Consider the following 14,544-nt stretch of genomic DNA (forward strand, 5'->3'; position numbering starts at 1 on the left):
AAAAAAAAAAAAAAAAAAAACACTCTAGTAGAGGCCGCCGTCCATGAATGGTGACCACACCAAATGCTTCTGCCTGTCTGGTCCAGCTCTGCCACCTGCCAGTGCGTGACAGTCAAGAGAGGAGTGAAAGTGTGTGCCACTTGGGACTGGCCAAACCTTTCATTTCTCTCCTTGACCGACAGCAAGATCTAGAGGGCCGAGGTGCTAGTTTATTAATACTGGAGCCTCACATGCCCAGTACAAGGCAAGAAGAAAGAAAACAAAAGCCTGCAGTCTGTCGTTGTTGAAAGGGGACTGGCTCCACGCCGGGACTCATCACGGTTGGGCAGTGGGGCAGAGAGGGAGGAGGCAGGTGCTTGGCTCCGCCTGAAACCCAGCCAGCACCCAGCTTCCATGTGACCCCCGCCTCACAAGGTGTCAGTTTTAATCTCGTCTAAAAATGCACCAATCCCAAGGACAAAAAGGCTCTGAAGGCCATGACTATGCATTTAAGGGAAACACAAAACCGTGTGGACTGGCTGAGCTTATCTTCTTTGACTAAGGAGGGGGAGGAATACAGCAGCATAAATTTGTCAACTGACAGCGGAAGGACATGTCAACCACCCTGTATTTCATCCTATCTCAAGAGAAAGTCTCTTTTTTCACTGCCAGCAGTGGATCAGGAGACCTGCATTCTCTAGCAGAGTGACCTTTACATCTGTCATTCATTTAGAACTATTTCTGAGTGTCCATGCCGTTCCAGTGCTGTGGGAGGTGACAGGGGCATGCCGGTTAAGACACCTGACCCCTCCCCCTTGCCTCACGAAGTTTACTGTTTAGTCGTTCAATTTCTCTGAGCCCCCATTTCTTCATTTGTAAAATGGAAATACTGTAGAAGGAAAAGACTACTGCTTCATGGGATTGCTATGGGAGTCACGTGAGATAAATCTATAAACATCCACCATCAATTCCAAATCCCAATCTCTAGTGAAGTTTAAAGTTGACATCTGGGGTTGATAAACTTCTGTAAAGGGCCACAGAGTAAATAGCTAAGACTTGTGGGTCATATGGTTTCTGCAGTAACACTCAGCTTAGTGCAAAAACAACCATAGATAATATGCAAATTAATGTGCTTGCCTGTGTTTCAGTAACACTTTATTTACACAAACAGGCAGAGGGCCAGATGTGGCCTCCCCGCCACAGTTTGTCCACTTCTGGTACATGTCATGGAGTTTAACAGTGAGTGCTCTGGAGTCAAGCAGCCTGCCTCACTTTCCCCATCTGTAAGAGATGCATGGTAACGGCACCACTTCAGGGCTGCTGTGAAGATTAAATGTGTTCACAAAGTGCTCACAACCCTGCTTGCACCAAGAACACTCTCACCAGATTGTTATTATTGGCTTTTACCACACCACAGAGAAAACTACACATAAAATTATTTCTAGGCAGAAAATAGTGAATTAACAGCTCATTTAAAGATTTCTTGTATTTCGACTGCATGTGCTTAAATTAACTAAATGCTTTCAAATGTTACTATCCTTCTCTGTCATTTTTATGATGTTTGTGATGCATCTGATAGCTTCCCATCTGTTGGTAAAGGCTGATGTTGTTAACTTTTACACCTTGCTCAGTTGCACCGAACATGAGGTCTTATTTTGCTAACAGTACTGGATGGATATTCACCCTGTGCCAGCGACTGGGCTAAGCGCTTCACATGCACACTTTCTTCAGTCTCCACCAACAACCCATGCGACCAATGAAGATGCGGAGGTTCAGGGAAGTTAAGCAGCTCACCCAACTCGCTTACACAGCAGCAGCAGCAAACGAGAGTCAAGACGCAAGCCCAGATACAGTCAACAGAGGATACGTATTTTGATGCCTTAATGACTTGTGTTTGTCAAGGGCAAACCATTTTGCATGAAAGGCCCAATTCTTTCTCTGAAAATGTCAGGAACACCATGTATTGCTAGGTTTTGGAAATACATAGTTTGGAAATTTTATATCAATCTTATCTCCTGTGGCTAGTAATCAGCTTCTTACATTAAGGGAGGACTAATACCCACATAACGTTAATAGCAGGTTTGAGGAGGAGGGAATGGAGTTGGGTCAGCCATTACTTTAGGTCCACTCCACCACCAGCATGACCCTGTGGCCCAGGACCAGTGGGTAGTACTGTGTGGGACCAGAAGTGAAGAGGACAGATTTGTTAATCTCACTTCTGTGTTGAGAGAGCTGTGTGCACCTGGGAGTAGGTCTGTATCTAGCAATTTGTTTACCAAAATGACCGAGTCCATTCGATTCTTTACCCATTGCCACAGAGAAAAAAAAGAGTAGAGAAAAATGTCTTTTTGGAAGGAGCTGCTTTCTGCTGGGCAGGTTTCAGCCTAGGTGCCTGGGATCTGTGGCTGTGTTTCTAGAGCCGGGAGGGCAGGAGAAGAGGGAGGAGGGCTCTGGGCCCCTGGTGTCACTGCCATGAGGGCAGGATAAGGGTCTGGCAAGAGCTGCAGGACGCATCACACACAAAGGAGGGCACTGGGCCACAGAGGGAGGGATGTGGCCACCAAGTGCCCACCACAGCCTGCCCTTTGGCTTTGGCTTGCGCTCATTCTGTAGCTGAGCTGGAGAGCAGTTTGGCAAAGCCGGATCTAGTGTCAGAGTGCAGATCAGGCACATTTTGTAGTGCTGTGTGAAAGATGAATGGGCAGGAGAGACCCCCGGCTTGCTTTACTCACACAGAAAGCATGTTTCTTCTTTTCCCTTCAGCGTGTCCTAGCACAGAACTCGTTTTCATAAATGTACCAGTTCCCAACACTTTCCTGCTTGCATCCTCAAGTGGTTTTCCTCAGCATTGAGGCAGAGCCCTGAGCTCCTCAGTGATGGGCAAGGTCTTCCTGGCTGGTCTCCTCCTCCTCCAGTCTGATTCTGTAGAATGCTCTCCAAACTCTACTGCTCTAGCTGCCCTTCCCTCCCTTGCTGACCATCCAAGCAGGGATCTGCCTCCGACAGCAGGGCCAGTCCTGTCCACCACTCCACCCGCCCAATACAGGCCAGGCATGCAACAACCATTTGATTTTTATAGTTTTAGAATCTACGAGTTTACAGCTGGGAGGGCCCTAGAAAAGTTTACTCTGATTTGCCCCTGCTCTGGGTAAGGCCACTAATGAGGTCCAGTAAAAGAGCCAAGGCCAGAGGTAGATTTCTGGGCTGGTGTCTGCATGGGCTTTGGGGTCAAATTGTCACTCTTGGAAGAGCATCGAGGCCCGGGAGTCAGCTGTTTTCCATGCTGACACACTGCACACACCTCCCAGAAGGGCAAGCAGCCCGAGATCTAGGCCTTCAGAAGCATTGACAAAAACAACACTTCCCCTGCCTGTTAGTTTTAAAAGGTCAAAACCATACTGAGGTGGATCCATGAGGCTGCTGCCCAAGCATGGGTATTATTAAGAATGTCATCTATGCCCAGGTTCCTCTATCTCCGCAGACAGGGGCTTGACAGGTCATCAGGAAATTGCTCAGTGCCACTGAAGGCAGGACAGTGTTCCAGCCTAGGACCCTGGCACTGGCTCGAATGCTTCACACCCAAACTGGGTCCCACAGGAAGGTCCTTCGCTTGGCAGTGAAGCCCTGGTTACCTTAGGCAGTGCCTTGCCTGTCCTGGGTGCAATTTGCTCCCAATACCCTTATTTACTCAATGGATCACACAGATTACAAACATGGAAACTTCTGTCCTGACTTTGAACTTGAGCACTGACATTTGGAAGAGGAGTAATTTCAGCAACATTAGCAATCTTCAGGCATCTCACATGTGGTAAATATTATTTGCAAGTAAACACCTAACTGAGGGAGTTAATAAAGAAGGCTAAGCATGCATGAATTACTTATATTCTCAGCCCAGAGAAGCTCCTCACCTCTCATCTTTTACCTGTCTCAGATCTCACAGTGGCAGCGAGGCAGCGATGCTTGGCCTGGTGATACCCTGATGCTGCCATCTGCTCTGGCACCTGCACCTCTGCCCTGTGATTCTGTCCCCTCCTCCCCACCTGAACCACTGCTGCTACCCTTCACTTCAACCTTTCCCATCCCTGGCTGCCCATGGAAAACCTCCTCTATGCTTCCATCTGGCCCAGTCCTGGCATCCTACAAGGAAGGGAGATCACCATCTCTACCTGTCCCAAGAATCCCCAGTGCTCTCCTAAGTCCCCGACATAACCTGCTGGCTCAGTACTTGGGCCTTGTCTCGCTTAAGGGTCCAGAAGCACCTGAAAAGCTGGGGAAAGACCAGAGCACACTGGGTACATGGACTGACACAGAAATGCCTACTTAAGAATTCAGAAGCATTACTCTTAGAGCAGTTTGCCATGTGTAGAGACCTACAGGAGGAGGATGGCAGCAGCTCTCCACTCCTGGACGCTGGAGACCCTCTCCTCCAGTGGAGTCAAGAGGCCGCAGGTTCTCAGAGCACAGCCTCAGATATCCTCAGGAGCATCCCTCCTGACCTGGTCTTAAGGCTCAGCTCACCAGTGGGGAACAGTGGTGCACACCCATGACTTCAGTGTTGTGGAACTGAAGCAGGAGGATGGAAAGTTCAAGCCCAGGTTGGGCAATTTAGTGAGACTTTGCTTCAGAGTAAAAAAGGGTTGGGGATGTAGTTCAGTGCAAAAGCCCTGCATTTATTCCCTGGTGTTGCAAAAAACCAAACTAAACCAAACCAAACCTCCATTCACCTGTGGGCGTATTCCTCTACCTACACCATGAGGTAGATTTCAACATAAAATACAATTCTGAGGCAGTTTCTGGTAGTATGTGTTTAGGTTTTAAGGCCTCAAGAAAACTGTACAAAAGGAAAGAAAAACATTATACAAAATGGCATGCTTTTGATTCAGTTGTCTCCAAAGTGGGATAAGATAGAAACTTGGGTAGAAAAATGTCCTAACATCACCACTCACAGTCATTTCTGAGAGTCATTTTCCAGTGGGTCATGGCTCCACTCTGGTTTTGTGGCCACTGTGGTGGTTCTACCTCAGATTACACTGGCTGTAAGGCCTGGTGGCCGAGGCTACCCTCTGTCACAGGAAGGCCACCAAGTGCACAAGCATCCATGTGTCCAAGGCCACTGTGGCACAGGAACCCAAGCGAGAGCCAGGCTGCCCACGCATATCACAGCCCACGGGGGCTTGGCAGCGGCGGGCCCCTCATTTAAGGACTGGGTCTGAATCCGAGTCATCGGGCCGAATTCAGCCTTTTGTTTGCCAAGCCACCAGTCAACTTAAACCAAAACATGTTTTTGGAAAATGCTTTTCAGGAGTGGTGGGAATGCAACAACTTGTTGGAAAGATTAAAACAGACTTAGGGTAGTAATGTGGACAAGTAAGAGTGTCCACCAGTTTAGGCTGTGATGTTCTGAGTTGCAGAGGGGCACAGAGCAGGGGTGCAAGTTCTAGTTGTTCTTTCGGAACCATTAAGGCATGTGGGTTAGCGTCTTCCCTCCAGGAACTGGGGCTCCAGGCTCCTCACGATGCTCCAGGGCTGACCAGGGAGCAGCAGTTATCAGAGAGGTGGGAGAGACGATCCAGGCTGGTGGTGGTGAACCTATGGCATGAGCACCGCAGCAGGCTATGTTACCCTGAAAGCTCTGGAAGGCTCAGCATCGCTGATGAGGTCATCCCGGCATCCAGGCCCTGTCCCTTGCATGCATGTGACAACATTTCAGTGATTTTAGAAGAGGGCAGCCATACTCTCATTGCTCTTTCCGAGTGCCTGGTGGAGGAGAGAGCCTTGGACCTGGACCTGGAGCCAGAGGACCATGCATCCACCCCTGCCAGGCCACCCTGCGCAACGGCTCCATTCCTAGGCCGCTAAGATCTGCCCAGTGCAGGCTTGACTGTGCAGGGCAGGAATCAGTGACACGCAGAGTGACAGACTTACAACTCTACAGCACCTGGGCTTTCTGAAACACTCTCCCACTGTGCTCTGGTCCTTGTCTTCTCCCTGGGGCTCCTTCACCATCAGGTGATGTCACATGGAATGATCTCACTCCGAGCCTCTCATGTCTGTGCATGTCCTTTCTCTAGCCGTGTCCAGATGAGTGATCTACAGCGAGTCTGGCTATTCTCCCCATTGACCAGTGCACTGTGAGTTGCTTTTCTTGTTTAGTGTTAGCCACACCCCATGGGGCTCCAGGATCGCCAGCCCCATTTGCAGGCAGATGAGTGAGGCTCACGCTGTGCTACTCTGGGCCAGACCTTGTGTTCTGTTCCCTGTCTGTGGCCAACCTGAGGTCCGCTCCCCACAGCCAGCCTCCCTGGGTTCTGCCTTACACCAGACCAGTTCGAACCCGCCTGTACTGATCCCACCTCCTGAGACTTCACAGGCACCCGGCACAGAAGCTTAAACATCATCACATGGTTCCTCCTACATGAGAAACCCAAAGCAGAAACAATTCAAAGAGAAAAACAAAAGATGATGGGGAACAGGGAGATAGATATTTTGCAGACAGGAAGGGGACCAAGAAATGGGGAGAGGGAGGAAACTGGGAGAGGAAAAGGGAAGTAAAAGGAATTCAGATGTATTATGTTGAAACTCCCCATGATGAATGTAATTATTATGTGCCATAAATATGTACTAATAAAAATTTAAAGTTAAAAAACTTTTATAGGCACCTGATTTTACTACATTTTTTTCCTTTTTTCTTTTTGTGCTACTTAGAATTAAACTCAGGGCCTTTGCACTAAGCTACATCCTCAGCCCTTTTCAAAATTTTTAATTTGGAGACAGGGCCTTAGCAAGAGTTGCCTATGCTGTTCTTGGACTTTTGATCTTCCTGCCTCAGCTTCCCAGAGTGCTTGGATTACAGGCATGTGCCACCACACCCAGCCTCAGCAATTTTCACGGTCTTATGGTGATAACTTATATAACTTATTTCTCACATTACCCCTGCCATAGCAGGGGTCAGTAATTTTTTCCTTAGAGGCCAGATGGTAAATATCTCAGGCTTATAGGTGAGAAAAACTCTGCTGCTCAACACTGACCCGACCCTACCACTGAGCACAGAAACAGTCATCTTCCACACTAATGAAGGAACATGGCCTTGTTTCAGTAAAATTTAAGGACATTGAAATTTGGGCTGCACATAATTTTTATGTTATGAAATATATTTAATTTTTAAAATATTGAAAACACATACAACATATCCTAGGCTTGTGGCCTGCAGAAACACAGGGGCAGGCGGTATGTGCCTGGGACCAGGAGATGCTCGGGCTGGCCGAGACTGCAAGGCGGTTGTAGCCATTTTATTCATTTCCCCACTGGCTAGGGGCAGATTTCAGAGTAATCAAAGCCTGAACTTAGGTTCCAGCTGTATTTTGCATTGTACTCATAAAGAACAGACGTGGCCCTGCCGGCCTGTCCCCTCTGTAAACTATATTTTTTTACTGGCATGCTCAGTGTTGATCTTAATTCTTTGCCTAGTGATACAGTGTCCTCAAGAGAGAGATCACTGCGGGGCAGGTTTGTCCATCACCAAGACCTGCCGGGGAGACTGCAAGGACTGAGACTGTAATGGTCATTCTAGGCCCCCAGATGTCCACCTGCAAACAGGTGGGCTCGGCCTGACTGGCCTGTGACTTGACGGTTCTTGTCCCCCGGGGAAAGACAGAAATGCTTACATTGCACGTGCTCAATCCCACTTCCTTTCTGCAAAAGCAGTTACAGCATGTTTTGAAATTTATATAACGTTTTCACATCCATTACCTTTATTTCCCTTTGCATTTTTCCATTCTTACAAAACACAGGTATGATTAACTCAAAGCAGAAGTAAAATGATTGAGTGCAGAAAGTGTCACAGAGAGTAAGTTCTGAGCTTTGAGCTGAAAGGGGGAGGTGCCGCGCTCTTCCACCACTGCATTTCTGACCAACTACATGATGTGGGCCAAAGTCATACTCAGAATGTAATGCCTCAGTGTAGTTTGTTTCAAAATTCATTATGAAAATACAATATCTGGATGCCAAAGTCATTTTTTGTTTGCTTGTTTTTGTGGTACTGGGGATTGAACCCAAGCCCTTTGTACTGAGCTACCTCCTTGGTCTTTTTTTATTTTTTCTTTTGAGACAGGGTCTCACCAAGCTGCTAAGATCCCAGGCTGGATTTCAACTTCTGATCCTCCTGCCTCAGCCTTCCTGAGTGCTGGAATTACAGACATGTGCCACCACATCGGGCTTCCAGCATTATTTCCGAGCTGGTTTACAGATCTGCAAACTCTCTGAGATCACCAGCAGGTATTTTGAGAGTGGTATCACAAGAGTCCACCTTCAACTAACTCCACTAGAAGCTGTGGTGGGGCCTCCTCTCTCCTCTAGCAGGTCTCACAGGTGATGCTAAGAGCAGCCAGGGCCAAGATCACTTTATCTCTGGCCTCTCTGTGCTCTGGTTCCTCATGACTCGCCTTCTCCTGGTCACCAACACCCAATCCACGACTGGCTCAGCCCAGGGAAGCCTCTGGCCGAGGCAGAAGGTAAACTAGTTTTGTAAGCGGCCTTCCACAAACCACTGCTTCTAAATAATTGAAGTCATCTTTAAAACATGGAGCTCAAAGTGTAACTTAATTCACTGGGAGTGAGTAGGGAAAAGGAGCAGAGACGAAGTACACAGGTTGAAGCTAATTAAAATAGCACATAAATGTCATATAAAACCTTTCCAATTTATAGTCATAACTTCAGATCCCCCTAATTCCATGCCATCCTACTGCTCACTGATACAAAAGATAACATTTTGAGATAGCAGTGTTGGTCATTTCTCTTACTTCTCTACCTGCCTCCTTCTGAGAGATGGACTGCTGATGTGAACATAAGAAAATTTAAAGATGTGCTTTGGCCTTAAAAGTTTAGCTCTTCCAATCCCAACTGGTTTAGCTCCTTACTGAAACCAAGCAATCATGCGGACACAAAAACACCCTCAGGTCAAAGTAATAAGAAAAGCTTAACACGCTGGCAAGCTACAGCGCTGTGCAGAGTTGGTTTAAGGATAAGGACAATGTATGAGAAGTATATTGAGTTCCTAAGAAGAAAAACCTCAAAACACACTGCCTATCATTAAAATGTTTTAAGTTCTCTATAAAAATAACATATTATTTCTCAAATTATAGTGGCCTCAAACAGTGAAGGGGGAAAAGTGTTCTTTCCAAAATAGAAATATTTTTCCACTACTTCTAAACCTATCAATTTTGAAAGCATTCAGTAGTTTCTTTAAGATTCTTAAGGAAAATGCTCATGATACAACTGGATACCACCAGGCACAAGTTCTGTGTGCTGGGTTCTTGTTCATTATGTTTTTATCTTATTTTATTATTATTATTGTTGTTATTATTTTGTTTATTGAGACAGGGTCTCACTATGTAGTTGAGACTGATGTGGAACTCACTATGTAGACCATGCTGGTCTTGAACCCACAGCAATCCTCCTGCTTCAGCCTCCTGAGTGCTGGGATTACAGATGTGCGCCACCATGCCTAGCAGTTATTGTATTTTAAAAGTAGAAAAACAATTTTATCAACTAAATTGAAAAGGCATCTTATGGGGAATCAACAATAATTTTGGTGAGCAGGTGACAATATGGATTAGTAGCTAACCTTGCAGAGTAGATTGTCAGGAGCAATTCTACATAATTTTGGGGAAAAATCATTTCATAATTAAAAGTTATGATTAGGCCTAGTTTTCCTGCCTACAGGCCAGCTAAGGCATGTGGAAACATAACTGTTTTTGCCTCCAGTCACAGCTCTGACCTCAAGGGTCCCATATGAGGCTGTGATGCTCCAGGGTAGGACACCAGCTGGAGACATTCTAGGCAGGAGAAAAATATTTGTCTGCATAAGTTCCTCAGCCCTCTGAGTCATCTGTTACTCCCAATGAACTGAATAAAGGTGTGGCAAGCTTGGGGTCTTTTGTCTTTGCTGTTCACAGCAGCACTGATCAGGCCCAAAGCTCAGCATATTCTCTAAGTCTCATCTCTATCTATATATTAATTAATTTGCCTTGTGCTGTTGTGGCTCACAGGAGACCAGGACTCACTGCAGGAGTCTAGTAACATTCCCCTCTTCCTGTTTCGTAGTGGATACTAGTCTGCAGAGTATGCACAGGTAGAGCAGCGCCCCCGCCATTTCCACAGCTGCCCCCTGAATTTGGGGCTAGCCACTTTCACAGAAGAGGACACCAAGTCTGTAGGAGGCTAAAAGCCGGAAATGAGTGTGTGGGGGGGTTTCCTCCCTTTAGACTCTTTGCTTATGTAAAACTTAATTGAATAAGCAGTTCAGAGTATGGACTCTAACCTAGCCAGGCTTTAAACCTGCATTTGTCCCTCATGTAGCTTTGTGACTTCAGACAAGTAGTTTACTAGACTTCCATTTGTTTAAATGGAGATAATAAAATTAGCTATGTTGTATAAAATTATTGAAAGGGTAAAAGGTGAGCTACAATTACATAAAATAGATTTTTGCCATTATAATCCTGTTCCTTGCTTTATTTCATTTGAAAGAGCAAGTTAGGAAGGAAAACCACCTAAAAACAGACCATTTGACGATCAGTTTATAACAAGACATCAGATCTAGGTATCTTCCTCTCTCCAGAAGATGGAAACTATTCGTATTCTTAGCAACAGAAATTTCCAGATCTCCCTGGGCCCGTTTCCAACCAGCTGGACTAGTTTGCAGCCATGAGGAGGACTGGGCGACCTCTTAAACTGGCAGAGGCAAGCTGGATGATGCGAACATTTCACCCAGAAGGGCTCTTATTTTCATATCATTTGGACGGGAGGGTGGGCTTAGCTGGAGAGAAGACAGACAGGCCCCAGTGTCATGGGCTCAGCTCAACTTGTCCCTGCTCTGGCAGCCTGGGATTACTGGTCAGTGTGTGTAGCTCAGCCTGTACCGCCCAGACGACAGGTGAACATGCCAGGCCTCAAGGGGGCTGAATGTCATCACTCTGGCTGAGCTTCTGCAATCATCTGACTGTGACACTGCACTGAGAAGTCCAACAACTCAGAAGAAGAAAATAAAAACCTAACCAAGAAACACCCACAAGGGGAAAATTCCCTCCTCCTTCATAGCCTAAAACCCAAACAGCTGCTACTCCCAGGTCAAATTACCAACAGAAATGGGAAGGGGTGCCTGGAGCTGGGCTGGATGGGGAACAAGTTACTCACCTGGAAAGCATCAATGGCTTGAGAGCCATGGTAAACTTCTTCCCTCATCACCAGTATTTTGTTAAAGATCACTAAATTTCCAAAATGAGATTTAAAATGGAAAGCAACAGACTCCAACAGGCACCTGAGGCATTAGGTGGACAGGTAACTGAATACTGTTGTCACATGGGTGTGGAGTGGGAAAGGAGTCATGAGAAGGCCATGCCATGGGGCTTTGGACTCATCTAACTGTGTGGCCTACACCAAGAATGGTTTGGGTCACCCAGAGCCAGCTGAAGCAGGACCAGGAGAGGAGGAACATGAGGAAGGTGCAGAAGCTTTCAAAAACCAGATTCAGAAGCCAGGGCTGCTGTCTGCGGACCTCTCGCTGACGTTTCTACCCACAACACGTCCTATTTATCCAGAGTGGGCCGACTGGCTGCACTTGAGGGGGCTGGGGATGGGGAGACCCGTCTGTATGGTCATTCACAGGGCTGTCCTCACAGGCGCACAGTGGGAGAGTCTGTTTCCTGTTCGCATCAAACTCTCAGAGTCCCGAAAGGTTTTCTGGGGAGCTACTTTGGGACAACTCAAACAGACAATTCAACTTATGCATTTGGGTGAGCCTCAGGCCCATGGGACTTACCCGAACTACATAGTTGAATCGTCTGGAATCCAGAATGGCAGTGGAGAAGTCCAGTCTGTTGAAAGCTTCCCCCAGTGTACAATAGCCATGGCGCTGAATGGGAAACAGAGGCAGGCATGTGACTCTTGCCATGCATGCATGCGGCAGTCCTTCTCCAGAATGACCCAACCAGACTCTGTGGAACAGGCCAGACACCTGTCTTAGGTGACCTGGGTACTGGCTTCTCTCCTTCATTGTGAATCCCTGGGAGCCATGAGACAGGTGACAAAGCCCACAGCTTTGATTTGGGCCAAACACATGAAATGTCCCATTTTGTGACTGGTACCACTTGGGTGCATGCTCTGTGCATGTGCTACCGTGGGAAAGCACATCACATGATGTGTGAGAGTAAGATGGCCATGGCAGTGATGCATTCCAGGGAGGAGCATGTGGCCCACCTGCGACATCCTGTCACCACTCCAAGTCAGAGACTCACCCAAGCAGCCCCGCTACCCACATTCACAGGAGCACAGAGATAACAAGAAGCCAGCAGTGCCCTGATGCTCTCACCACGGCCCTGTTTATCAGCCAGCCCAGGCCCATCACTGTGGGACTCTAAAATCTTCCACCCTCTCACCCAGTGCCCTCTCCCCCTGCCTAAACTGCCCCATATCAACCATGAGAACCCTCCTCTCAGTGCCAGAGGCCTTCTTGCTCTTGGCCCATCTACACCAGATGGCAATAAACTTATCGCAAGTTGCTTAGATTTTGTCTGCCTCAGTGGTCTCAATCGTGCGTTGGCTTTGCACTGATGGAACTATTCTCAGTGCTATTATTACAAGTGGTATTTTTTTAAAGCTTCATGAGGAATCAAAAGAAGCTTTGATCATTTATCTACAACTGCACAAAGAATCAAGAGTATAGTTCAACAGTCCTGGCTCTGGTCCGGGTCTCTTGGTGGTTTCAGGTATATCACTGACTCTCTCTGGGGCTGTGATCACAGAGGGAAGCAGAAGTACTCCACATCCGGTCCTGGTTGGTTACAGGAGCCCCACTGTTCTACCCTACTGCCCCGCGTCCTAGTTACCCGAATGCCTGTGCAGAGAGAAAATGTGCACAACAGGGCTTCATCCAGTACTGCACACAGTTGGTCATTATAATAATGCTCCCCCTCCTACTTCATACTGAGCAGGCACAGAAAACTGCTAGACTTAGTGACTAGTCCTCTAGGACTATACCCCAACCAGGCTGACATCCGGAGAGATCTTAGAACAGAAGGGAGGCACAGTCTCTTGGGAAAATCCGGGGCTTATAACAACACAGTTGAGACTGGCACATCGATCCTGGTAAAACACTTCCATGTATTATCTCACTGAGGACCACGGAGCCCACCAAACAGCCTTTCCTTCACTTTCTCCGTAGCTCCAGCCTCTGACAGTTGGCTAGGCATAGGCTACTGACCACCGACACCCACATCCCAGAAGACAGCCAGGATGGTAGTAACACTGCTTCCCAATTTGCCAGCCCAGCCTTGTGAGAGTGACAGGCTAAACATGACGGTTTACTAGTGCTCACCTCCTTAGTACTTCCTTTGTGAACATAGATCCATTTTTCTTGGTGGAAATCTGCAGAGATAAAACAAACATAATAAAAAAACCATACCTTTAATGTGTAACATTCCCAAGATTTTAAATATGAGTCTTTTTCATTTTATCAAAAGCTTTGACAAAAATTAGACTCTGACAGTCTAAAAGGACTCAAATTCTTAATTTCTGCAGTGAAATTAAATTCTACAGTATTTCTTCCAATAAATACCGGACCTATAATTTACCTTGTCTGACATATTTCAAATAGTTGATAGCCAGATTTAGTATATCAGAGAAACCCCCCAAACCTAACACCCAAGTAGAAGTCTGTTTTAAGCACCAAATCTACAACTTACATAAGGCCATAAACATAGAAACAGAATAGATAACATGGAGAAACCATGCAGAACAAATGGATTAAACTAAAATAATCTGTAATTTATGCTTATTAATAGAACATTATATGCTTTGTTAACACATACATGCAGCATCTAGAAATATTAACAATATTTATACAAGAAAAAGCAAGAGCAAATCTATTCTCAAAGCCTCAAAACACAGTTCAGAATCAAAGCACACAGTGGCATGGATTGAGCTGACCATGTCACTTGTAACAACTATGTCATTTATGTCAAAAGCAAGTGACAAGCAGGAGAAAACACCCTGCCTAGTGAGTGACTTACAAACAAGACTACAAAGAGAATGGTCATCTCGCTTGTAAAATGCACAGCCAGGTTTCTGGGTGCAAAGAGCATGGTGATTCTGCCAGTGACACCATAAACATTAAGAGAGATGCCCAACACGGGAGGTGTGGGTCTTTCTTCCAAGGACAGATCCTTGACTATCTTCTAACAACTTTCCTTTTAAGTTCAAAAGAAAAGGCTTACATTGAGTTTTGGCTTTGCTATTCAGTATGTCCTTCTTTCTCTTCTTGGCTGCGACATCATAATTCAGGCTGTTGAAAAGGTTTTCCTTATTGTACACCTCCTTGCTGCAGTAACTGAGTGCAGAAGACAGGAGAGGGTGAGATGCAACCGCTGCACTTTAGTTCCTGCTCTTTTCATACTCACGCTGGACCATGACACCAACCATACATGCTTCTCAAACAAAGTACAACCATAAATAATCACTCAGAAGGGCCCACACAGACATAGACTTCTTTTTTTTTTTTTTTTTTTTTTTTTT

At 46.4% G+C, this 14,544-nt stretch overlaps 1 protein-coding gene across 1 annotated transcript in view; it reads right to left on the bottom strand.

Annotated features, from left to right (window-relative positions):
* The window catches only part of Fbxo32 (F-box protein 32), a 39,721-nt gene that overhangs the window by 12,336 nt on the left and 12,841 nt on the right, over positions 1–14,544 (bottom strand). The window contains exons 4-6 of the mRNA XM_033759230.1: positions 14,247–14,405; positions 13,349–13,398; positions 11,795–11,887 (exon numbers count right to left, since the gene is read on the bottom strand). Of these exons, the coding sequence (XP_033615121.1) occupies positions 11,795–11,887; positions 13,349–13,398; positions 14,247–14,405 (302 nt within the window). The remainder of the gene's footprint in view (positions 1–11,794; positions 11,888–13,348; positions 13,399–14,246; positions 14,406–14,544) is intronic.

The sequence above is a fragment of the Fukomys damarensis genome, unplaced genomic scaffold (genome assembly GCF_012274545.1).
Source record: "Fukomys damarensis isolate Sample0158 unplaced genomic scaffold, DMR_v1.0_HiC HiC_scaffold_5, whole genome shotgun sequence".
Classification (NCBI taxonomy): Eukaryota; Metazoa; Chordata; class Mammalia; order Rodentia; family Bathyergidae; genus Fukomys; species Fukomys damarensis.